This window comes from Dendropsophus ebraccatus, chromosome 3 (assembly GCF_027789765.1).
Source record: "Dendropsophus ebraccatus isolate aDenEbr1 chromosome 3, aDenEbr1.pat, whole genome shotgun sequence".
In the NCBI taxonomy this organism is placed as follows: Eukaryota; Metazoa; Chordata; class Amphibia; order Anura; family Hylidae; genus Dendropsophus; species Dendropsophus ebraccatus.
Genome location: NC_091456.1, coordinates 155,418,275 through 155,445,427, shown reverse-complemented (window position 1 = coordinate 155,445,427; position 27,153 = coordinate 155,418,275). Strand labels below are relative to the sequence as shown.

General features: G+C 38.7%; 1 protein-coding gene across 1 annotated transcript in view; it reads left to right on the top strand.

The window, feature by feature from the left end:
* EFNA5 (ephrin A5) overlaps window positions 1-27,153 on the top strand; it is a 349,660-nt gene that overhangs the window by 284,341 nt on the left and 38,166 nt on the right. The window contains exon 3 of the mRNA XM_069962974.1: window positions 9,446-9,738. Within this exon, the coding sequence (XP_069819075.1) occupies window positions 9,446-9,738 (293 nt within the window). The remainder of the gene's footprint in view (window positions 1-9,445; window positions 9,739-27,153) is intronic.

Below are 27,153 nucleotides of genomic sequence, written 5' to 3'. Positions count from 1 at the left end.
GTGTTGTCTACATTGGACAGTTCTCTTTCTGGATAAAAAAAAATGTCATCACAAACTAGGATCCCAGCTATCAGGCACCACTTCATGGGGGAATTAAGTATTACACCATGTCCATTTAGATCAATGGGAACTTTTGGTGTATGGCATGAATGTGCTTGGGTGTGCTTGCATGGACATGTTTGGTCCTTCAGAGATAGAGATATCTGTTGTAGCTGCTCTTTGTTTTTTACTGAACAGGGGGCCGCTCATTATCTATTCACATTTACCTATAAAGAATCCCTTCTCTGTTGGTGTTGAAATTTTTGTCCTCTATGCATGGTATAGCTCCTAGGTAGGGAATATTATTGTTCTAGGAATTGTTAGACCCGGCAGAAAACACAATATAGATTTCGGACAAACATTTTATTGGTCATGCGGTGTAATTTATAGATATTCTGCTATATTACAGCTCCCCCCATATATTTTATAATATATATACAGTATAGTAAACCACAATCTGCATGTACATGGGAACACACTGTAAATTGGATGCTATTAAACAAAGGCAGAAACTGGCGAATGGGAGATATATTGCACTTTGTACCCATATTATCATAATTAGATTTGAGAAGCTTTGGTGAACTACAGTATAATATTAATTCACAGAATATACAAAGTCATGATTATAAAATAAGCCATTAACTATCTCCATAGAGATATTTTATCGTCTGCATTTCTATAGTTAACTAATGGGGGGGGGGGGGGGAGAGAGAGGACAAAATGATTATTCCAATAGGGTTAAGTCTTGTATTACTAGAGATGAAATCTACCCAATGTGCAAAATGTGCAATTCATGCAAATAAGTCCACACATCCTATATATACGGTATTTGATGTATTTAAATATAAAGGATGTAGATCTAATTCTTGCTATAAACAAGTGTCTGGCTAATCATTTACATATAGATGAGGTCTTTTCATGTGATCGAATGATTATGTATACTCTGGCTGGACCTGATGCAAACTTATAGATACCACTTACATATTGCTGAGTTGTTCTAGCTTAAAAATCAATGTATCTAAAGAGAATTCAGAAATTATTAGTAATGTTGTGTTCATATTTATTATGCATTCTATTTCCCTGGCATACACCAATATATTGTGAACATCTACAGCATGCCTATTGACTTTGATGGACCAAACATAGTCTACATTCGGTTTGCAGCCACTCTTGGGGGTTAGTCACAAAATATTGTACGTGCACGGGCAATATTCTGTGGACTGGACCTCGTAGCTCCCGGCATCATCATTCATTATGATGCTGGGAGCTCCGAAACTGTTAAAATCTCTGCGCTACTGTACTAACACAGCTCCAAGACTGTGTCAGTACCATAGCGTGAAGATTTAAACCCATTCACAGTTCCCGGCATCATCATGACTGATAATGCTGTGAACTCCGAGGTCTGTCTGGTTTGCAGAATATTGTGCATGCAAGGACAGTATTTTGCCAACGTGTGAATGGCCCCTTATTCTTTTTTGCAGGACTCAGAAGCACAGTAGACCATGCTTTTGATTCTTGTAAAATAAAAAAGAGTATCCATTCAGAAAAGACCGAACATAGTCACTAGAAGAATCTGTCTATTAAACTCAATGAGCCTTCCAATGGTATGCCTTTTTACTGGTTTTCCAATGTATACCAGATATGTAGTACATTTAACGTACTGTGTGTAAACATAGACTGAAATAGTCTTTGGTTGCCTTGTTGGTGGCACAAAAACTCTTTGATCTTATATTGTGTGATGACATATGGTGCATTCCATACAGTATTAATATCCCCCATATGGTAAAAATCCCCAACATACTTCAATAGGAAAATATTATGTTCACAGTCCACAAATTTTATGTTCCATTTACCTTTCCATGCTAAATTATTCACTAAAAGCACATGACTTGTTGGTCGCTTGCAAACTACCTTACCTACATTAGATAGGAATATTAAGAATTTGATATGCTCTTTCTCAATAGCCAGATGCTATGGAGATGTCCTGAATACAGATTTTAATTTACCAGATCTTAATGAGTATTGTAACTGAGACAGAAAGTTAAATGGAATTACTATGACCTTGAGATCATGCTGATAAAAGCACAAAGATCATCTTGCAATGAATAAGATGTTCCAAGTACAGTATTATTTGAGGCTGTGCTTGTTTTACCAAGCGACTCATTTAAATGATTTAGCCTCTATTAATCATAATTAGATTGTGATTATTTCTTTTACTGAAATACGGATCATTAAAATAATTTTCTCCATTCTTAGCTATGTAGAATTTGACACGCTACGCGTCTTATTTATAGTTTGGTACTTGCACTGAAGAAAGTGCTATGGCATTGTAACCAATACAGATTCTGAGTTTCTGTTACGCATTACAGATTCAGGCTTCACATGGACAAGAGTATTGTAACCATGTTTAACTATTTGTGTCCTAGATGTATAGCAATGCCTAAACCTCCCATGATTTCAGTAGTCAATAATGTTTATTGTTATGGTGGTGCTATGCTGGCAATATACGTAAGACATCTGGAAGCCCAATACTACTGATTATAGTGGGACCAGGCAGTCATCTAATTGGAGCTTCCCGACTCTCCAACTTTTTCATAAAAGACATAAGAATCGGGTATACTTGAGTACAGGTATATTTCCTGATCCTTTTGTTCTTAGGTAGATAAATTGCTGGCATAAAAAGCTGGTAGTAGCTTCTCTCTCGAATCAGAAAAAATTAGTGCTTGGCCAATGGTGCATGTGTATGGAAGAGATAGCTGTCGGTCGATAGCATCTTAGGTGAAAGATGGACAGTTGAGCTCTGCGAAATCTTCACATCCGGTGCAAAAAAACAAAGGCCATGCTGGGCTGTCGGGTTGTCGAGGCAATCTTCTGACGGTAAACCGGTTCCATGCGCCATTGTTTTTAATAATAAAAGGGCTTGTACTCACTGAGTATAGGCTGGTTAACTTGGCAACTGTATCGTCCTGCGTAGACCGTCTCTCTGAGCTGAATTTTGGTGGTATATAAGTACAATTCCCCCAAGAATGTCCAAGGTTAACTTTCTAATGTCTAAAGCTTAAGCTATTTCTATACGGGTGTGTTCCCCAACTTAGCGGCTTTCCAGTTGTTGCAAAACTACATCTCCTATCATGGACAGTAAAGGCTGCCATGGCTCGATGGAAAGTGTGGTTTTAAAATACCTGTAAATCCACAAACTGAAAAATGTATAGGATCATCTAAGATTAGCTTGCACATAGGCCAGTGCCTTTAAAATACATATTGGTATGTCCTAATGTACCTGAAGTGATAGGCTATGTTCACACGTTTTTTTTGGGCCGTTTGATGTCTTTTTTTTGGATGGTCGTCATTATGATGCCAATATGTAGCTTTTTATACAAATTAAGGCTGTCATTTGCATAAAATTGCCATGTTTTGGCACGAAACGGCCCCAAACAGAAGTTGTTTGAACAAAGCCATACACTGTGTCCAGATAACAAATCTGACCTACTTGCTTAAATTGGTTTAACAAGGCAATCTATCTGTACATATCATCATCGTCAAGTTCTCCATTGTAATTCTATTAACAATCATCTTATACAGTACAGGTAGTGTTTACAGGTTGTTTCATCGAATGTAGAGAATTTTCTTTATTTTCACCTTGCATGACTGGAGACTTCATCGCTGATGGGAAGTATTTGACATAGTGAATGTTATGTGACTGTTCCTGTGAGTTAGACAGTGGGTAGTGAGAAGTTTTCACACTTTTTTATTGTCATTATCGAGAATAATGACCTTTCTGGTTTTCTCTCTTTTTTTTTTTTCCTACTTAGAAGACGGTAAGATTATTTTTACTTTTACCATAGCATAAAACTTGTTTCAGTTTTAATGAATTGTTATATAATCTCATTATTTTAGTATTAAAAATAATAATTTCATATAATTCTTTAATAATTTCATTCGACGTACCGGCTGAAAATCATTTTAGGCTGAATCATTTCTATTTAAAAATGTTAATCTATCTTTTAATTATATATGCAAAGGAAAAGTCTAGAATAGTTAGGGATAATTCGGTGAGAATTTGATTAATGAGTGCTTCTGTCTGTTGAATGAGAAAACATTTCGGAAGGCTACACTTCTGCCACTTCGAGCAGCTGTAAAGGGTAAAGGTCGATCTATGAACATTTACTGTATATATTACTAACTTCCACCTGTGGATCCAGGAAACTCAAAACTTCCTGTCACTGAGGTCTTTAAAACCTTATGGAGCTTGGAACGGAGACTGTGAAATAAAATTATCAAAGCAATATTTTTTGTTGTGTTATTATGTCATGTTCATATTACTTACACTTTTTTTTTGTCCATTTCAAAATAAGGGAATTTATTATATTCAAAAGCACTTTAGATGCAACATCTGCTTAGCTAAGAAAATTAGACTGTGAGTCCCAGTGGGTACAGAGACTGATGTGAAACATTACATTCTCTGCACAGCCACGGGAAACCTTAGATTGGCACTAGATAAAAACTGGGTCGGATCGGGTAATATTTCTTGTTATTAAGTCCACCATATGGTATAGGAAGTCTTATAGGCCAGTAAATACTTCCTAGGATAAAAATTATGTAAGCTAACTCTCTACTGCCACCTATGGGGGTTAGTTATCGTGTAAGTCAATGTTCCGGACCATAAAAGATCCTTGAAATATGTGGCAGCCAGTTTTAATCCCCCGAGGAGAATTTATTTACAAAGATCAAAAATAGAAAATGTAAAAAAATGCCACAAATGTGTTAGAAGAATTGGGATATTTTTAAAGGCTATAGATAGCATGTTAAACATTGTAAAAGATCAAAGGAAGCCATATCATCGGTTATTGGCTTTAATACAGTAATGTCCACTGTCTGTTTTTTTATAGTGTATAGAAGTCTGTCATGCCAGTGGAAAAAATAACTATGCCATGAAATCTTCCCCTTAAGAATGTGGTTATTAGAAAAATGTAAGATATGTTGCATGGACAGCATTAGAAGATTTTCACATACAGTAATGCTTATTTTTACCATTTTCCCAGGATAATATTCTAGTTTTCAGAAATAGTTTTAACCCCTTATATTAACCTTCTTTCTCCAAGCAGCTGTATGAACTATTTGATTCTAGCCTTATATTTTTGTTATTCTACATATGTAGTACATGCTGTACATGTATGGCACTGCCATCCAGGCTTTGCAAATGGGTGCCATAAATTTACAACATGATTTTTTTTATTGGTCTAAGAAAAGCTCATAGAGAGTAAAGCCCCTATTACTCGGGGGGATATTGAGGAGCAAACTGGCGCAGTCAGCGCTCTCTTGCTCCTCGTTCCTTGCTCGCTGCCGACGCATGTAATAGCGAGGGGGCCGTGGGGTCGATTGATCATCTGGGCAGCCCATAGAAGATAGCGGCGGTCTGCTGCCACTGCTCCTTTTCCATGAAGCTATGGCATCAGATCATTGCTATCTAAGTTGTTTGTTAAAGACAAACACTGAAAGACAAACGACAGACAACGATCAGCCGACATTGTTCATGTAAGATGATCATTGGCTTTTATTATACGAGACGTTTATCGGCTGAATATGGCCAATAATCGTTTTGTGTAATAGGGCCTTAATTATCAGCTGCAACTCACCATTAATGACTGACATCAGCGACCACTCTCATGACCACTGACATCAGCAACACTTCTTACCTGGCTTGAAGGGTTAGACTGAGATGGAGGGGGAAGGTATACATGCTGGTGAAACCATGCTCGCATGTTACATCTATTATGGGAACATTGGCAACAAAATTTGTACATAGGAAGTTAGGAAAATTTGAAAATAATTTTTTGTACCCTGGAACTTCAAAAGGGGTTGTCCAACAAAGAATTTTTACCACCTACTATGCAGATACTTTACGTAATAGATGTCTCATTACTGTCTGGGACACCTAATAATCAGTAATTTTTTTGTTGTTGTTTGGGGGGGGGGGGGGGTCTTAAACCTTTTTGATCACAGTGGACCAGTTGATTGACACAACTGGCAAAGTATAATTTAGACCCACCATGCATACTCAGTTGGAGCTCTTCTATTACACAGATAGGAAGTGAGAAAGAACTTGTGACCAGGTTCCATCCATTGGGCCCCCAAGAGATGATACATTTATCAACTATCCTCAGCACAAGTAATACATTTCTATTGAAGGATAGCCCTTTTGAACTAATAGCCACCTGGTGAAATAAGCTGAAAGAGAAACATCTTGAGTTGTAGCTCTTTTATTAAAAATCATATATATTTCTTAGATTTTAAGTACAAGTTGTAAATTTATAGGAACACATTTGTATATGCAATAGGAAATGTGTGACAGCAGCCCCGGCAGAAGAAATATTGTACAGTTTTACAGATGTCTACTCTCAAACTGAAGCATACCATGACCCCTTTTTAATCTTTGTTTACACTTCTGGTTCATCAATGTGACGGCTAGTGGAAGAAGATCAATTAGTTGATAGCGAAGGAGGTCACTGAGCAGGGGTTATTGTATCATCAATATAATGTGATAGATTGAGGAGCCGCTGTGAAACGTGCATTAGATGTAAAATATAATTTTGGGTTTCAGAGGTTCCTCTAATAAGCTTTATGTTTCATTAATCTGAAGATGAACTTTGATCGCATTTTATTTTTCTTAAGAACAACAAACACAAAGCATGCACGGCTAGAGAATACACCGTGAACTTAAAGTGAGCCTTTTGTTAGAAAGCATTCCGACAGATAAACAGACTGACAAAAAAAGATTTACTTTGTTTCATTAAACAGAAACTTTAAGCAAAATTCCTACATGACAAATTGATACAATGTCCAATTGACTTGTGTGATTCCATAATGACTATACATGATGTCAGATGTTTGGAATTTCCTTTTCTGAAATTTAGGAATATGCTATTGAGAGTTTAAAAGGGTATATGCACATTTGAAAATCTTAGGATATGTCATTGAGACACATTAGTTGTGGTCTCTGAGCCAAGATCTCCACTGCTTACTAGAACAAAGGGTCCACACTGTGGCTCTATGGGTTAATTCTGGTTCCCATATAGATTTCCAAGAATTACACTCTGATCAATTTTATAGGAAGCTTCATTAGCTTAATACACTAAATTGTATCTGAGTGAAGTCAATTGAAATCCAAGAGAAATAGTTCTCACTAGGGTGGGATGGGGATTGTGTTCTAGGGAAGATAAAGTGTGTGCACCAGAATTTTGGCATAATTTGTACTAAAGAACTGGTTGACATCAATTGAAATAAGCAAAAAAGAATAGATAGGTGTTTTTCGCTCAGTGAGGGGGTGTGATTTAGCTGCAGGCTATAGAAGTGTATTGGCTGGGTAAGCGTATAGTAAGTGCTCCGGACCGGGGGGGGGGGATGTAGAGACACAGGCCAGTGCGGACGCCGGCCGGTTTCTTTACAGGGCGTCTACGCAGTGAGAGCCAGGAGCGGACGGCTATTTAAACTTGCCGCCGTGCTCCTGCTCCTCTCAGCTGTGGGGGACACCCTGTAGAGAAGCGGGGATTCCCCTCATTATGATAGTATTCCCCACTTCTTTACATAGTGTCCCCCACAGATGAGTAGAGAAGGAGCACGGCGGCAAGTTTAAATAGGCTCCTGCCTCTCACTGTTGCGGGGAACGTGGAGCGTTTTTACGCTCTGTGGGCCGGGTGCTCTGCAACTGACCCATGGAGTGTAAGAACCAATTAATCAGATTTACATTGGTCCCTATGGAAACTTACAGCTCGGTTCTTGAACTGCTCGGTTCTGGAACAGCCTTCCAGAACCGATTATATTCAAGAACCGAGGTACCACTGTAATGATTTTTCACACGACAATCTTTCATTGTACTTTTGCTTATAATGATAGAAATAACAGAATAGGAAGTGCCAGCCTATTGGAGACTTAGTGGTTAATGTGATAGATTTCAGAGTCCTCTTTAGTGTAGAAAAAGAAATGGAAAATGTTTAAAAATCACCATAAACATAAAAAGTTAATTTTCAAAATAACTCATTCCCTTTTGAGGCTTTGTTCACACTATGTACAAAAAACGGCCGTATTTCATAACAACTGAACATAGCCCAATGCTGCACAATCTGCCTACTGTTTCATAACGGTAGAACCGTGCAAATTAGATGAAGTAAAACTGATAACTGTCATAAGATTTCAAACAATCACGGTTTTCCTTTCAAATATTTCACACTGCCTTTTGATTACAAAACCATTCTTTTTACAAATGATCAGCTCGCCTTGGCTGAAATATATATTTCATGTCTTGAAAAGCTTTGGGTGGGCTTTAAATTTCAATCCTACTTTATCATTCATAGCACATCGGTGTCAAATGTCACAAAAATGACACTTGCAAATTCTCCGGTATTGCATGTCAGAAAATGCTTTATAATAATTAAAGAGAGAACCCATTTGGGCTAGACTACCTAAGGCTACAATGATCGCCTGGCTCTTGTTCAGAGCTGTCAGGTTAGCACGAGCACTATTAATTCATATCCCAGAATCCTTTTATCATAAAGCTGCAGACTCCTTTCTGTGTAGTTTGGCAGTGAAACGGCATTGCTTTTTACGTTTCTTGTAAATGCTGTGCAAGACTTTATATATGTCTTAAAAATAAGTGGCAGTAATGTGTAACTATATAAATATGGCTGTCCTTCTGTTATAAATCCCAAGAAATAGCTAGGATCTGGCATGTTACTGGAATAATCATACTTAATCCTTATAATGCATATTGTATTTTGATCGTAGATTTTTCTATTTTAATATAGTCGAGGAACACATCGTATTTTTTTTCCGTCTATACCATATTTTTTTAACAGCTGTGCTTATCTTCTTCCGTTTTATGCCCAATGCGCCTGGATATTGTTTCTACTGTATTCCCCCCCATTACATCTGTATAGTTCATGGGAAAAAAAAAGTTAGACATTTTCTAGTTCTGTGGCATCATTTTAAAGTGAAGGTTAACCTTTATCTATCTTGTGATGTGTCATTGTCATTGTATCTCAGCTCATGGACTCCCAATAGAATGAAGGGGTACTTTGCTTGCATTATAGTGCCATCAATTGAAATGGCAGTGCCGTCAACCTAGCTCAAAGATATGAAATTCCCTGACTAGTGCTGATTTGATATGTAGATCAGCAGAGTGCAGTGGCCCCTTTATTCATTGAATCAATGGGGATTTCAGCTCAAGGGGCCACTGCCTATCTTATTCACTGTTATGTCTCAATTATAGAAAATTTTAGTAGTTAAAGGTAAACCTTCACTTTAATCCCATTTTAAAGCGTGAATATATTTATGTTGTATACATTATTCAAAGTTATACATTCATAAACTGCTTATGATTTTAACAATTATTTTTTTTTCTCTATGGCAGGTTCATGAGAGGGGACTACCACATTGATGTCTGTATCAATGACTATCTAGATGTTTTCTGCCCTCATTATGAAGACTCCGTGCCTGAAGATAAAACTGAAAGATACGTTTTATTCATGGTGAACTTTGATGGCTACAGCTCTTGTGATCACACATCCAAAGGCTTCAAAAGATGGGAGTGCAATCGACCCCACTCTTCCAATGGACCTCTAAAGTTTTCAGAAAAATTCCAGCTCTTCACTCCCTTCTCATTAGGATTTGAATTTAGACCAGGAAGAGAATATTACTATATATGTGAGTACATTTTTTCTTGTTATATTCTCACAGAATCCACGTTGGGGTGTAGGAATGACTCCAGTAATTGCTGTGAAAATAAATGGGCCAGCAGGTTGTAGCATAAAGCAGGTTTAGACCATGGTACCTTCTCATGGTCTCTGCAAAGATACATTAAGAGGTTTTCTGGTTTAGAAAACTGATTTACCGATTTACAAATGTTAAATAAGTATAAGGCTATGTTCACACAACGTTTTTCCAGCTCCGTTTAAAATGACGTCCGTTATTTTGAGTCTAAAATAACAGACGTTATTTAGCAGCCTGGCCTCCCCTTAGTGCAATGACTGGTGTTTGCACATTATTTAAGTTTGGGGTTACTAATTGGCCTTTGGGTGTGTCATAATTAAAAAAGTCCATTGAATTTAATGGTAAAGACGGAGAAAGAACGGTGATTAAAGGAAAACTGTGTATAAACTACTAATATAAATCGTCCGCTGTTTGCAAAAGACGTCCGAAAATAATGGTCATGTTCATTATTTTGACGTCCACGGCAAAAACAACCATTATTCAATACACTGTGTGCATTGGAAGTTTGTCTTCCTATTGATTTCAATGCATTGCCATTGCCGTCAGTTAAGTCAGAGCAAAAACGGCCTTTTTTTAAATACGAAAATTTGCCGCCTTTTTATTAATTTTGATGTTGTGTAAACATAGCCAAGTGAACAAGTGTTAAATTCTTATGCCATGCTTGTTTATATTTAGCAAAGGGGGATACAAAAAATAATTAAAAAACAAAACCCCTCACTCTTACCCTTGCAACTTGTATGACATGTACAGTCCTCTACTCATCACCCTGCTTCCTGTTTCCAAGATGTATTGACTGTCCAGTCAGTTTTGGCTGAGACAAGATCATCTTGGAAGTAACCTACTAAAGTGAATGCCAGTGCACATAATCATTTAAACAGTTCACATAGTGGTACATAATCTCCTTCCTTTTCTCACAGTGTATGCAATGTCCAAAAGTCTTTTTATCAGCCACTAATGTTACTCAGGCTGCTTTCAGACTTCACAGTAAGGCTATGTCCACACAATGTTCTTTTTAAGTAAAGAACGGACGCTGATTGCAATTGCCTAGGCGTCCGTTCTTTACTGCAGGGGCGGCATTGCATTAAAGTCAATGCAATGTAGCCCGCTGTGTTCTCACATCGTTATTATAACGCCCGATCTTTAGAACGGGCGTTAGAATAATGTGCTTGTCAATTATTTCCGGACGCTGTTCACACAACACAGAGTGTAGTGCGGCCGCACATTGCATTGGAGTGAATGGCTAATTGATTTGCAGGCACAGCCGCTGGTGCCCGCAAATCAATTGTGAAAAAAGAACGCGCAGACGATACAGAGGTACGTTAACAAAACAAAACGATACAAAACTCTGTGTGAACCTAGGCTAATAGTGCTGAATTTTAAAATGTCCATTATGGTTTAAATGCTTGGACTTGGCACATATTTATAGGCAGGGGCAGGCTTGGCTTCATGGGTCCCCATAGCAAGAAAGTTTATGGGGCCTCATACATCCTGTATGGATCGGGGGGGGCTCCATACTCCCATGACCCAGCACAGTCTCACAACATTCCATTCTTCCAGATGCCCAGCACATGAATGATGTCACTGGCCTGCTGGGAAGTTGTGAGAATGTAACACCCAGAGACTATGCGGGGTAGTGAGTGTGTATGGGGCATCTCATACAGCCAAAAGAGAGACTGCCAGTGGGGCTGTGAGCCATAGTTACCATGGAGGCAGACCATGTTTCTCTGGGGTAGCCTGAGCCTAACTGCCACATGAGTCCCATAGCAATTGAGTGGTCTGCCTCCATGGTAGCTACGCCACTGCCTATAGGACCATATGATTATCTAAGTCCAGTTCTGTTGACATGTGGGAAGTCCGAATATTGCAGCCAAAACTTAGCTAGGCCTGTGTTTTATAGCAGCCTCAGTTTTAGGTTTTTTTTTATTTTTGGAAATACTTAAGGCCATATTGTTCTATTCCTTTCAGCTATGCTATCTGTATACACTTGTATACAGCTAATTTTTTCCCTGCAGACTGTCTTCTACCTGTTTCCTCCCCTATCTGCAACCTGCATAAGCTGTCGTCCAAGGTTACTTATGAACTTATGTTTCACAGCTTCACCCTCCTTGTTGTTAATTTTTAATACTGAGAAAGCAGATAGTCTACCTAATGTAGTTATGTTATCTTTCTTGATGTAGCAGCTAAGTGCTACGAAATTTTTAATAAAGACTTTTCAGAAAGTTGCATTATATTTTGCATTCAGGAAAAAAAAAGCAGCAAGAAAAAAAAAAAAAAAAGAGCAAGAGTATGATAATATACTGCCCTGGTCTCATTCCACTAAACATTTTTAGAGGTTAAACTAAACCACATGGAAATAAACCAACAACCGACTGCATTTGCAGACATCAGGCCACAGTCAGACGGCTCTTGTTTTTTTTTTAACAATCATTTTCGTGATAGATAGATTATTACTTTCAAATAGGACAGTATTGTAGGTGACATCCAAAAGCTATTTAAAAGTGTAGAAGGTATTACTGGTTCTTATTTATGTCTGAAACTCTTCAAGTGAAAACTTTTATAGAAAACACATCTTACAGTTCTTTTCTGTGGCATATGGTTTTTGTTCTCCACACTTATAAATAGGCCCTTAACTTCTTAAACTGCAGAATAAAAAATGGACCATTGAGACACATCTGTATTAACCGGCTGCAAAATCAGTTTACTACTAGAAATTACACAGCTTGTGAGAATGTGATTTCACTACTGTAAATAAAGCATGGTTTAAGAGGCCCAGGATGGATGTATGAGAAACGTTACAAGAAAATCTCTCAATATATGGATATTCATGAACGCAGACAAAGAACAATATAAAAGCCTACAGAAACTAATCTTAGCCAGTGGAGTGAACATTATTTGTGCCGAGTAACTGGAATCTTGAACGTTTCAATTTAGTTCTAATTTCGTTTTTGATGTTACAGAGTAATCATTTATTAGTCAGTGGAGGTGTCTCAGTTACAGTTACAAAGGGCTGCATTATATATCATTTAAAGGAGAACTAAAATGGCTATACAAAGCCTCTTTACACAGTAAAAAGGATGTTTAATCAATTACCATACCCTTGATATCCTCTCTAGAAGATCCAAGCTGCCATGCAGAAGCAATGATCTCACAATCTACATCAATGTCAGAACCGCTAATGACCCTAGCTACTTTTGACAAGATATGGATGCAAATAGTTATTCTGAGCCACATCAATAATCCCTATGACGCTAATGTTCAGTGGATGCAGCAAGGGTTATCAGAGGGAAGATAGAAGAGCAGTCCTAATGCATGGTAACCTAGATCTTCCGGAAAGGATATCTGGGGACACAGGTGGGCGGATAAAATTGGAGGCAGATTTACTAAGGCTGCTATGCCAAAATGTTGTCCTCAAAAGCACCAAAAATGTGGCTCACAGTAATAACAACACATTAAGTAAGTAAAATAAGCCAATAAGAGAAGAAACACTGCCTCTAGTGATAAAGGTGTGGGGCTTACTGGGAAAGGGGAGCAGTTTGAGTGGACGGGGGGGGTGGGGGGGTACGTCAGCGTCACATATGGGCAAAGCGTACATGTTACAGATGTGCGTTGGGGCCAGGTCAGGATGCGTGCTGCAAAAATACTGGCGAGCCATAACTTTGAAGCATAGATTGAATAAAGGGGTCCGTGCCAGTGCGGACGGTTTGCTGATGGCTGCGGGTGCACATCTGTAGCTGTGGCCGATGGTTGAGGACAGTGCTACAAATGTGTGAATGTGGTCTTAGTATTAGATGGGCTATTGTTTTAATATTAGCTAAAAATGAACTTTAATAGTATAAAAATGACTTAAAATATCAGGAAAAACCTTTGAAAAACTAAAATGGACTCTAACTGTGCCAATTGTATAGAGTACTGCACATGGAACAGAAGTGATTATATACTGTATATACAGTATGATGGAACAATTCCTATTGCAATGAGTGTCATTAAGAGTCTCAATGGGTGAACATATCCTCACATTACTTTTCCTCAAAAGTGAGGGTATAGCTGGTCACTTTCTTCAAACAATCCAATAAAATGGAAATGGTTTTATAGGTAGTTTACTAAGTAAGTTATTTAATACTGAGTCATGGTGTGACAGGTCCCGATAGATAGATAGATAGATAGATAGATAGATAGATAGATAGATAGATAGATAGATAGGAGATAGATAGATAGATAGATAGATAGATAAGAATGATAGATAATCAGAGATATTGATTCAAATGTTTAACATACACACTTTTACTTTGACATAATCCCACAACCAAGAAAATATGGGGCCCCATTGCATTTCAATCAAGCCTATATTGTAGGACTGAGAATACTGAAGCAATGCTGTTCTTTTCCCCCAGTAATATATGTAGCTTGGAAAGTCTTGCATAGTGTAAGTTTTATGTATGTTATTGTTTCACTTAATAAATGGGCTTTCTGTTGGATCCGACATGAACTCTGCTCTCATTTGCACAGGAGATACCATACTTTGTTTTAACATGACACACCGACCATATTTTGATAGTAGGTTGGTGACGTTTAGGAACTATATCTAATGTATAGGGAATACAAACTCAGTGAAGCTCAGTCCTTGTTTGCTGGAAAGCCGTGGCCTCTAATTTTGACCTGAGGATTAACCAATGATCCAGTGCGTTCTGAGTGATAACATGCTTCTCATTACCAGGCAGGAGGTCTTTTCATCTCCTTGTCTGACATGACACTTCTGACCCAGAACTCTGTACAGTCTAAGGACAGGAGTTCACTTGTCATTTCTGCCAAAAGGATGTGAGACATGGTGAAAAGGTTAACTGAATAGACAATTAAAACATCAAGTCAAGTTACGAGGTGGCTGAACTAACCTGCTTAAGTTCTACTTTTTGGCTTTGAGGAATTGCTCTGTGGGGGTCATCAGTATGTATAAGAACACTTTCATACCCCACACCTTTAAGTGTGCACTTGTGGTTTACAGATCATTGATCACTAAAAACAATACCTGCACTATGGCATGATCACAATCCACCAATTTATCTGATGAGGGAAACCTCTGCATTTACTAAAACTGTGATGCTCATGAATGAATAAACACTGTGGCCATCTTTATTAAGATAGGATTTTTGGGAGAGCTAATTGGTTTGTCAGGGAAAGTATTTTTTAAAAATCTTTTGCTGGGAGCTATGCTCACCCATCCCACCTGACATCTCCCAATAACAACGTGTCACTTGTTGATGTATCATCTCACCAGCAACTACCTGCTCAGCCAATCACTGGTCACAGCAGGGTCCCTCCTCAGTTAGTTATTGGCTAAGTGGGCAGTTCCTACTGAGATGATATGTCAACAGGAACCAGGAACTAGCAGTGATGAGAGGTGTTAGTTGGGGGAAAGATCAGAAGCAACAATTATTTTCCCCATGAATGTACATGCAGTTAAAGGAGAAGTCCCATGAACTGTAAAAATGGCAGGTAGGCGGGGGTGGGTGAGAAAACAACAAACAAGTGAACTCATCCATCCCTGTGCCTCTGTACCACTGCTCCCAGGTTCGTTCACATCACCCGGGGTCCTGCAGCTCCGCAAACTGCAATGTCATGACACTGGCTGAGTGGTTTCCTGCCCAGCCAATCAGTGACTGGAGCAGGACATTGCTGCTGCAGGAGCCAGGTACGTGACATACCCGACCTCCTGCAGAAGCTGCAACTGACAGTGATGAATGGGACGCTGGAGTGATGCAACGGAGGCATGAGGGCGGGTGAGTTCACTTTGTTTTTTGTTTCTTTTTCTCACCCCCCCCCCCACCTGCCGTTCTTTATTGTTTGTGGGACTTCCTCTTTAAGAGTTCATCCTACCATCAATAAAAAGCTAGTACAACGAAACCAAGAACCAAACAGGAAATATTTTGCTCCTACAATAATACTGAATTATTTTTCAGTCATAACTTACTCTTAGAGTGGGGGAAAAATTAACAACTTTGCATATGGTTTCATTTAGCTCATAAAACCCCCCTGTGGTCTTCCAGATGGAATCACACTTTCCTTCAGGATTGCCACCTGCGTAAAGTATATGCTGCCTGTTCCCTTCGGTGGCAGAAATTAAGATCATTAGGCAAAATATTATTGCTGTTTTGAAGCCTTTATTTTTCTGTCCTTTTAGTCTTACGTCTCCATATAAACATCATACAGTAAATAAAAAGAAGTGGGAACCAGTACCTGCAGATGCTTCCAAGCTGGAGATCTGAGGCTTGATGCTTCATTAAGCTCTAACTTCCTCCGCTTGCCTAACATAATCTATCTATAAACCAAAGGGGGCTTTAAAAACTTTGAATAATGGGAATTCATTTTACTATGGGAAATACCATCAAGTAACCCAACCACATCGTTATAGAACTAACTTTCTGGATTTTTTGATATGTGGTTTATAAAGAAGAATGCAACATCCGGGAATGAAATATAGGCCTTCGGATTTTAATATGTTCAATGTCTATCATTAAACTATGACACATATGACTGATATGCTACTTCTTCATAGGATTGTCCCTTTTCTGATAGGATATTCTGTTAACACTAGAAGATATGCTATGAGGAAGTTAACAGGCCGCACCAACAATCCTGCAATCATTTGTGCAGTCCTGCCACATGAAAAATTTAACCTTGCAAATGAGATCAGCGACATTGGCCTTTGTTTGTTGCTCATGTAAAAGGCCCTTTAGTTCCTCTTTCACACATGTTGAACTTACTGCCTTATCTTTTTCAATTATGATTTTTTTTCCAGAGTAGACGCTCAATATGCACCATTTGCATTCTCTAAGACATTATCTGTAAGGTTTAAACAATAAAGTGCATTAGCAGAAAGAAATATTTCCAGCCCAGTACAAGTCACCATTTGACATAAGTGATTGGTTTACCATAGACTGACTGATAACCGTACAAACACTTCAAGCGCTAAAATGACCATACACTTATTGTATGTGGGAGGACTGCTGTACTGAACAATAAGCTGTAAACCTTTCACATCACAGTTTACTTGTTGAATATCTAATGTGGTGTGAGTGCATTCAACTGTTTTTAGGTTTATTATGTAGAAACAAAATGACAGAGGGTCGTATGGAAATGATGTGGCCACTACAGGGGTTGTCCCTTTAAACATTTTTTACATATGCCTTAGAATGATAGGAAAATAAAGTAGAAGTGATACTCACCTACTCTAATCCCCTGCAGCCGCCATGCCAACAATCCAGATACCCAGTCCATCAGTACATTTGCTTTAAGTTTGGCATATGGACAGAATGGCGCCAGTGCGGGGAAGCCGGTGCCGTGGTCCTTTTTTTGAACTGCGTCCCGGTTCCCGCATACAGCATTCGGGCACTGACCAGGGGTGAAGCACTGGAGGTGGGCCGGCCCACCCTCAGTGGGAGGAAACCCCCACCCCACTATGATGCAGCTCCATTGATTCCCCGCTCCATTATTGTTCTATCCATATACAAAACTTAACGCGAATGTACTGATAGTCAGTAACTGACTTAATAGCAAGTTCTTGTGGAGATGACATGTTGTAAGGAACCTGGAAGTAGCTGAGAGGACTGAGGATGGGGACTGTTGATAGAGTAACTTCAGGGGATTGTGGTAGGTAAGTATTATTCTTATTTTCACATCACCCTTATATATGTAACAAAAACCTTAAATGACTTAAAGTGCTTGGTCTGAAGTAGAGACCAGTACACTTGCAAAGAAGGAACAATAAGGACAAATTAAGGTGTTGTGGTGGTATGACTTTTGGGACTTTTGCACTCCACTCACCCCTGTTTCATTGATATATTGGAGATGTAGTCAGTCAGGGAATGGAGTCCTCTCTATTGAAGTGTATATTGAATATGGAGACAGCTAAACCGATGACTTCCCTAGATTTGAAAAAAAAAAAAAAAAGAGCCACAAACATGCATTGCCACATCTACTTCCCTCATGACTGAACAGGATCACAGAATGGTTTTTCAGGAGGTTGTGTGCTGAAGACCAAATAGGTCCCCAAGGTAGTTGAGAACCCAGAGCAAATACCTTACATGCACTCAATATAATTTGACCCAAAGAAGATTAAGCAAATATGAAGCAGTCAAAACTAGTTAAATGGACAGTTTTATTTAAATACTTAAGAATGTCATTTTATTAAAATAAAAAAAAGTAAAAGAAATTACGAGAAAAGTTGAAGACATCAGTATATAATCTGCAAAGTGCAGTAATCCTTTCCAAAATGCTATAAGAACATCACCATATTTTAAAAGACCCATTCACAATGAGCAAGCATGGAAAATAGGTTTTCCAGTAAATGAAATTATTAACACAGAGTAAACTTGATTGAATGCATTTTTTCATAAACGTGAATGTGTTCCGTTTGCATAAAATAAATATCTGGGAATTCAGGGAGCTTTGTCAGCCAATTCAATGAAATCAATTTGTATAATATAATTAGCTTAGTTCAGGCCAGTGAGATGAATGGATAGATAAATACTTTACTTATTAGCTGTTTGCCTTATTTGGACTAAATTATGTAGCCTTTCTAATGTGGATTGTGCTTTACATTGATAATAATAATAATAAAAAAACACATTATTTTAGTAGAAGGGTGCAATATCAGAACAGCGCAATAATAGTGAGATAGATATGCACATTTTTATATTAAGTAAAATTGACACCTATTTAAAATAATTTGGTGATTTGTTATGGACAGTCTTGCAGACAAAGGAAAAAGCTTATTGTATTACAAGAGAAACGTACCTTTTATGTGCAATAAAAACCTTATTTGGGATCTTCACCATTTAGCAGCTGGCGGGCTGCAGGTTCCCCATCCCTGCTTTAGAGGAAGAAAAAGTGACTGCAAAGTGTAACTTTCTTGAAGGACCTATACATTACCTGAACAGGTTTATGTCAATAGTCACCATGCTTTGCTTTATTTGCCCTTTGATAGCATCACAGAGAAATTAAGCATTTAATTCATAAACCAAGATTAGATTAGAGTTATTCACCATATGTTTGGGACCTTTCTTACCAGAAATGATTGCTCCAAAGTGAAAAAGTTCATTATACAGTCTATTCATATTTTCAACGACATTGTACGAGGCAAGAAACAATACTTTAACTACAATAATAGCATATACAAAAAAGATTATCTATCTAAGCTAATGTGTAGTCTAATTCCTAAAAAAAACAACTAATTTGGTTGGTGAGAGGCCAAAGCAACCAAGTTCCTTTAGAAATAATTAAGAATTCCAATGTTTCCAGTACTAAACATGCAATTCTTCATTTTTTTTTATTAAGTTATTTTTTTTCTGATATTGGCCCTGACATTAGAGATGAGTGAACTTGTCAAAAGTTCGGTTTGGCAGGTTCGCCGAACTTTAGTGTAAAGTTTGAGTTTGTGCCGAACCAAACTTTTACAATACGGTCATTATATTTATATGTTCATGCTCCCCCAGGGGGTCCTTCTTCTCCGCCCAGGTCCCATGATCTTCTCTGCTGAAGGTAAACTCAGCCAATCACATGCTGACTGAGATGGGAGAGCAGGGCGGCCAGTGATTGGCTGAGAGGGCTGTCCCTCTAGAGACAAGAGTAACAGCCCGCTTAACCAATCACAGGCTTGTTATATTACACAAAGCCTGAGGACAGGTGTGGTGCACTGTTTTTGGAAAAAAGAAGACATGTTTTTCTCACCCTGGATAACCCCTTTACAGATTGTAGAGCTACCATCTTTGAGAGTTTATTGTTTCATAAATGCTAAATCCTAATAATAATTTTTTAAGAACGATATGTAATCCATGACATTGCTGTCTACACATCTGGTTGCACTAAAAAGATATACTTCAGGGATGTTGATATAACTATAGCTATAACTATGTAATTTTTCAATTTACATAATACATTTTGTTTCAGAATTTACCGGGATGAGGAATTTTCCAGAATTGACATCCAATGTTCTTTTTGTAAGGTAGCAGCAAAATAACATTAACATATATTTGAAAAAAAAAAAAAAACTAAATGTGCAACATTCATTGTGAATTCAAGTTGTTTGCACAAAGTCTCCACTCAAATGTGAATCATTTATGACTTCATTAAATGTTCTTCTTAATTTGAAATACATTTGGTAACAAAGAATACTAAACAATGTCATGAATACATTTCATATATTTGCAATGGCTTCACTGATATATGCAAAAGATGGTTATCATTTCCTTCATGCTGATGATTCAGACCATGAAAGGGTAAGACATTCACTATTGGCTTTACAATGTGAAATGTATTCAGTGCAACATGGAAGACTGAGCAAGTGTTAAAAAAAAGAATAGTTTCGACAGGCATGTGGAATAAATTAGTTGTAGACCACTGATTCGGTACCATCCATGTGCGCTTTTTTATTTATGCCGCTCAATCTCTTCAAAATATGTTTTACTTTTTTTCAGTAGGTAGGCGCATGACAAAGGAAGGGTAAACTTAATTTTACACCTACTATATATGACAAAAAATCATCACAAATTGCAATATAACAAAATGACATTAAATGCATAGGCTTCTCAAACCAGGATATCCGTTATTCAATTTGTAATAGAACCATATTGTTCATACTGTCCTGACAGTTATGCTTTAAGTATATTATTACATAGAAAGGTAGTCATAAGATAGGAGCACAACTTGGGTATGCTTGTGTCCAATTGTTCAGTATTTGAATACTGATGACTGAAGAAGTTGGATGTCGTCCTAGGGAGTTTGTGAAAACATGGATACAGACATAAGCTTTGTTCACACAACCTATCTTTCCGTAAACGTACGACCGTTGTTGCATTTGGCAACAACGGCCATCCTTTTTACGAAGAGGTATGTTGCAGGTATGGGATCCAGGCCTGAGCGTATACACATAGTATACGCTCTGGCTGGGATCCCTCGCGGCGCTGCAAAAAACTGACATGTCCGTTTTCTGCACCCGCTATTCAGTGAATAGGAGCCATAGAAAACCATGTCAGTGCACACTATGAAGCGAGCGGCTACAGCCTCAAGCTTAATAGTGTGCTGTGGAGAGTTCTGATGTGGATCCGCACAGATGCACCCGCATCAGAACTCTGCAGTACCGGCCGCGATGATCTCTTCAGAGACTGGCCGCTCAGTGACCCAGTCGGGTCACTGAACAGCGGTCTCTTACACCATGTGAACATAGCCTAAGGGCCCTATTCCACAGTAACGATAATCGGCAGAATCTGCCCCATTGGGCCAGATTCAGCTGATTATCTCTCTGTGAAATAGTGATCGTTCATTTAGGGCCAGACCTAAAATCATCGTCCCCCCACCGCGCATCGCACGATGATTTGAGAATCAGCAGCAGCAGCATACATTACCTGTCAGGTCTTCTGCTCTGCTCCGTCTTCCTCCCCGCGTCCCGCGCGCTCTGGCTTCAGAATGGCCTGTCAGCCAATCACAGGCCGGGACCCCCGCGGCCTGTGATTGGCTGAGTGGCCTGTCAGCTGACAGGCCATTCTGAAGCTAGAGCGCGCCGGACCTGGGGAGGAGGATGGAGCAGAAGACCTGACAGGTAATGTATGCTGCAAGGGCTGCAAGGACATCGGTAACGATGTCCCTGCAGCCCTCGCTCAACGATCATCGGGCCGTGGAATAGGCCCAGTAAACGAGCGGCGATCTAGCAGATCGGCGCTCGTTTACATTGTTGATCGGGCCCTCCTCGGCCCGTGAAATAGGACCCTAAGGCTGTATGTATGTTTTTCTGGACTCCCTAGGGCTGCTTCTAATTTCTTCATCCACGAGTATTCAAATGCAGACTGATTGAACCTGCTCGACTGGGGCTAATCTCTAGTAGTTATGCATGTAGGGGCTTTAAAATGTGAATTAGAGACAGTAACAGATGACATCAATAGTACAAATCGAAATAATTTGCACTAGAAAAGAATCTGCCCAACTGGCCTTTATTGGTAGATTCTTCATTATTACCAGCTCTCAGTTACTGTACTGACACATACGTATCAGTTCAGTAGCAAACAGCTTTAACTGCTCTGACAATTCAGTCAATGACATACAGTTTGCTTACAGACCACATATATGGAACGTGGGAATCTAGTCTTCCTTATATCCTTTAAATATAATGTGCTGGGCTGATTTCACTGACCAGCTCAACAGCTGATGACAGTAACTAGAAACCCTTTGTCTTTGTCATTTCACAAGTTGACTATTGTCATTAATGGAGAAAAGGTATAATGTAAACCATTATGGCTTTGCCAGATCTGTCAAATGATAGACCGATCAAACAACCGACTTATAATGGGGTCCATCAGATTGGCTCTCATAAGGATGGTAATTGTTTTGATGGGAAGAATACCATTGCATTGGATGTACTTATTCTTCCTGTCAAATCTGCTAGAACTACCGACAGAGGCTCCAAGAGAACCCGAGTAGCGTGAAGGAACATAGACCAGAAAACTAAAAATCATTTGGCATACCTGTACACTGACATACACAGGCATACCTGTACCTGGCATACCTTTGTCAAAACAGCTTCTTTTTTTTAAATAGTATTTAAAGTATACTTGACTGCACTTTTTAATACACGGAGATCCTACAAAAGACATACTGACAGAGCCTAAATGACATGTGAACAGAGCTTTAATGATGTGGAGGTGGCACAACATAAATTGTCAAAGACTCCAACTCGTAATGCAGTTCTTTTCTTTTTTTTATAAATACAGTATAAGAATTTCATTAAAATATTAAAAGCCAAGGAAAAAACGCAGCACTGACAGTAGAACTCTAATCAAGTCAATGATTGTGATATTTGCAAGCTCTAATACGTGGATCTGAGCTAAAATTATAGTAATAACATAGAGTTATCCCTCCTGTGTTTCTCATTATTCTGTATCTTCTGAGGATCATTTTTAATGTGAGAGTTACACTTTGCTGGATACTTGATGAAGGACACGTTATCTGCGCTGTCTACTGTTTGTTTTCCTTTTGCATGTCTGAGTTCAGACTATGAATGTCGAAAGTGATTAAAATGGTTTCAGAGGTTCACGTCAAGCCATGTCTAGCCAGCGGAGGACAACAAATGATCTTCAGTTTTATATTACCCTAACTTATTCTAAATGTATTATAGACATGTGTGCAGATGTTATTATTTCAATCGACTCATATATAGGATTACCAGCATGTTAAACTGCACCTGTGGTAGCTTTCCTGAAAAGAATCCAGCTATATGATATGACACGGAACCTTACTTTACAATAGCCCGTGCTAGCCGGAGTGAAACGCTATGAATTAGTCTCTGTCACGTTTCTGCATTAAAAAATCTATATTAATCATAACCGTTTTTCCAACTTTAATAACAAGCAGTGTGGCTGCCAAAAAGACTTTCTGGAAGACATTTTCTTTCAGACTGTCATAGAGAACAAAACAGTTATTATGGGCCCTTAGATAAAGATTAACAGTTTCAACAATTCATTGGAGGGATAAAAAAAACAACAACATATTTTATTGTAGTTTCCATCGGCGTGCGGGGCAACATTGTAGACCTGATTTGTTGTCTGTCTGATAAAATTATACGGCAGACACATGAGACAGTGTAATTCATTTCTACAAAAGCTGAGAGGTTAATCAACAAAGCCGACAATAGTCAAGATCAAACCCAATGTAGCTGCTTTCCCTAGGTTATAGCTGATCCGGATTGCAGTTCTGTGTTGTATAAATTGCGTTGGTGTATTCTGAATGGAAAAAAAAAAGGTGCCCATGATTATGTGCCATAGTTTGAGAAACGGTCAGGTCGGGCTAGATGAACAGTTAAAACCCAGAGCGATAGCAAGACGTTGAGATTGTTATGCAGATAAAATCAATGTTGGAGCATGCCGCTATCTCGGTCGAGGATTATGTTGTATCTTATGTTATACGCACCTTACAAAAAAAAAACTAAATGAAAACCATCTTTTCTAATGAGGTTTAGATGAAGCATCATTAATTAAACATTAGTTGTAACAATCCCTGTTAGATTCCATTTACATCAAAATTGAGACAATGAGGATCAAGCAGATAAAAAAGAAATCAATTTTGGAAGGCATTAAAATGCTGAGTCACATCCACAAAACTATTATAACTTTCCCTTTCAGGAAGATGAGAAGTGTCCGAATAACTTTTGTTGTAGTACATAGTACAGAGGAATTAAATCCATTACGTGGATGAGGCTGATAGGGTTATGGGAAAAGCAACTGAACAAATGTATTGATGCTCGTCCACATAATATCTGTGGTCTTGTTGGCTTATACTTAAAAGTCAAAAAGAAAAAAAAAGTCATTACATGTGCATTTTCACATGATAAAGCCAATATATGCAGGTCTAATATAGACATAAAACTGTGTCAATAATATGCCCAGGTACTACCGGGGACTAGCTACATGATTTACTAGTTTCAGTGGCTACCATATGTACAGAGACACCTTCAGTGTGTTGATTTGTTGAGGTAATGGGAGTTGCACATTAATCTGATATTGATGGCCAAATGTAAGGAAAGTGGTAAGTGTTGTGAATAGTGTCAAGGAGGGGGGGGCCTTGGGTTTCCTTTGCCCTAGCACCGCTATGCCTCACTATAATCCACTGCATAATCAGTGATGCACACTTTTCATACAGTACAATAAGGCACAGCCGTAATAGGGGTCAGGAAACAGTAGACCCCACCTCCTTGACACTATTTAGAGCCTGAATAAAGGCATATACACAGCAAAGGTATAATCTGAATGCTTTTAAAAAAAAATAAAAGCTATGGTGGAAGAAAATTTATAAAATATGTGTGAAGCAAATATCAAGAAATTGATAACATACTCTTACAAAAGAGATATAATGCTATTTATATTTATTGTCTGGAAATGGTAAATATTCTACTTCCAGTCTTGCTAATTATATATTATAGCATTGCTGTCTTGATTAAAACTTCACACTTAAAGAGGGTCATGGGAAAGTAAGAAGGATACTTGACACGGTTCTAAGAGTGTATGACATTGTGGTCATGTGGGATTGGGGATGAGAATGGTTTAATTACAGCGCTCAGAACTCAGAGTGCAGAACTTCATAAGTGCACTTCTTTCTGCATTGCTAGCAGTATAATTATGCTCATGTTACTGTATACCAGATTGTAGAAATAATATTGCCTGCTTGAATAAGTCTAAATGGTTTCTTGTTTGAGATTTCATAATTGTTCTATTATAGAAATTATTCTTTATTACTGGAAAGTAATGTTTGTGAACCACTGGCCCCTGTGACTCTCAACAGGAGCATGAAGGCCCGAGTATGTCACCCAATGGCTGTTGCAGCTTCTACTAAGAAATAACCGGAAAATATTAAGATTATTGCTTGGCAAGCAGTGACAAAACCTTGCCTTCAAGGATTTATTTTAATTATATTGGGGATTTATTGCTCCTAAAACAGTAGTTTAGCAATAGGAAAATACACTTGCTTTAAGAAAAATATATGTATAGAGGCTACATAACAGCCTGATCCCCTGTTCCGCAGATACCTGCTCCCCGCTGATTAGCCCCTGGCCAATCACTGTACTTTAGCTATGACTTGCCTCGACCAGTGATTGGCTGAGTAGGCATTTCCTGTGTGTCAAGATGAAAGCAGGACTGAACATCATTGGCTTGGCAGTGGTTTGCTCCTTTCTTTTTTTTCCCTTTTTTTTTCTTCCTTTTTTTTTGGGGGGGGGGGGGGGGGGGGGTGAGTGGGGGGGTGAGATGGGGTTGGTAAGGATTCCTGAGCCTTTTTTAAACATATTTTAATCATCAGATAACCTCCTTACTGAACTTCAGATTTGGAAGACAATGAGCAACTAGTGGCTCCATAGATTTGTATCTTATTTACCTTTATTGAGTTTTATTGAGTTCCTCTAGTTTCAATGAACTGTCAGAAGAGGTGATCTACCTAGAGAGTAATTCAAAAAAATAAAAGAATGCAGCTATAAGATTATTCCGGCTGTACAGGACAAATTCAGGAGTCAGATAGTAGCCATAAAGCTACATAACCATCTCTGAGCAAGACATAAGCTCAGAGTTGTCCTCAGTTCCTATTCCTCAATTGGAAGAACAAAAAATTATGTTGGACCATCCTAGCCTTGGAGAAGCTTCCTCCGTGTGTAACAGAAAATGATATGAAATAAGATTTTATTTAATTGTTAAGATGAATCTTGATTTACACTTATTGTATGTATATCGTTCTATCCACATGTGCCTCGTGGAATCGACTTTGTACTCTCTCATCCCTGGACACTGGCGCTATCGGAGCAGTTAATAAACCAGTGATGCGGGGGACGTCACTAATTTAGTACTTAATGCTTGTGACGTATTGTTATCCCTGACAAGAGAAAAAGAGATGAGGCAGCAAACTTCCTGAGAGTCGCATACTGAAGTCCCAGTATGGTTACAGTGAGGTAATAGTGCATGTTACTTGGGTAATTTATTATTTACCGCTTTGTTACATAGGATTCTGCTCTCAAGGGCTTCATTGAGAACCTAATGTTCCTGTAAATTCCATTCTTACATCGTAATTTCTACATCTTTCAGTTTATAAAGAGCTAATCTGATAATAGGATTGTGACAATAATATTAATAATTATAGGAATAAGTGCAACAGCAACAAGCCTAGAGCTTGAGTATCTAGATTGTCAGCCCCATAGTTGGGAAACATGCATGATTGTCAATTAGTAAGTATACTGCAAAGTTCTATTATACAATATTTCAGTACAACAATTTTGCTTGCTGTCAATGAGTGGCAACCGCTTGTTACTTGTTGCATACCCAGTGTGTTGCTTTAAGCAGTATAAAGTCTGGGAGCCTGCTGAAATTCAGGCAATCTCAAGCGCTAATGGCTAGAGATGAGCGAACCGGCCGAGGTTCCGGTTCGTGTGAACCTGAACGCTCGGCTTCTGATTCCCGATGTCTGCCCGCTCTGCCGCGGAATCCTGCCAGCCTCCCTTTCATAATGACAGTCTATGGGAGGCTCGCGCGAAATGTCCATTGTTCATTGTGGAGAGACGACAAGAGAGGAGGCACGCAAGCCTCCCGCCGTGGAATTAGGCCAGTTTTGCTCCGTGCGAATGAAACCTTAGGCTGGGTTGCCCCATGCATACAAATGCCTGCATTAAAAATTATGCCCCCTTGCATTCTCTATTGGCCGTGCAATATAGCTGAACAAAACTGGGTGGTCACTGGAGAACTCAAGGGGGTGTTGTTTCCAGTGCAAGCAGGGAAACAATATGGTGGCTCTTAGGGTGCTCTTACACAGTGCAGTTTTACATATAAAATGCAG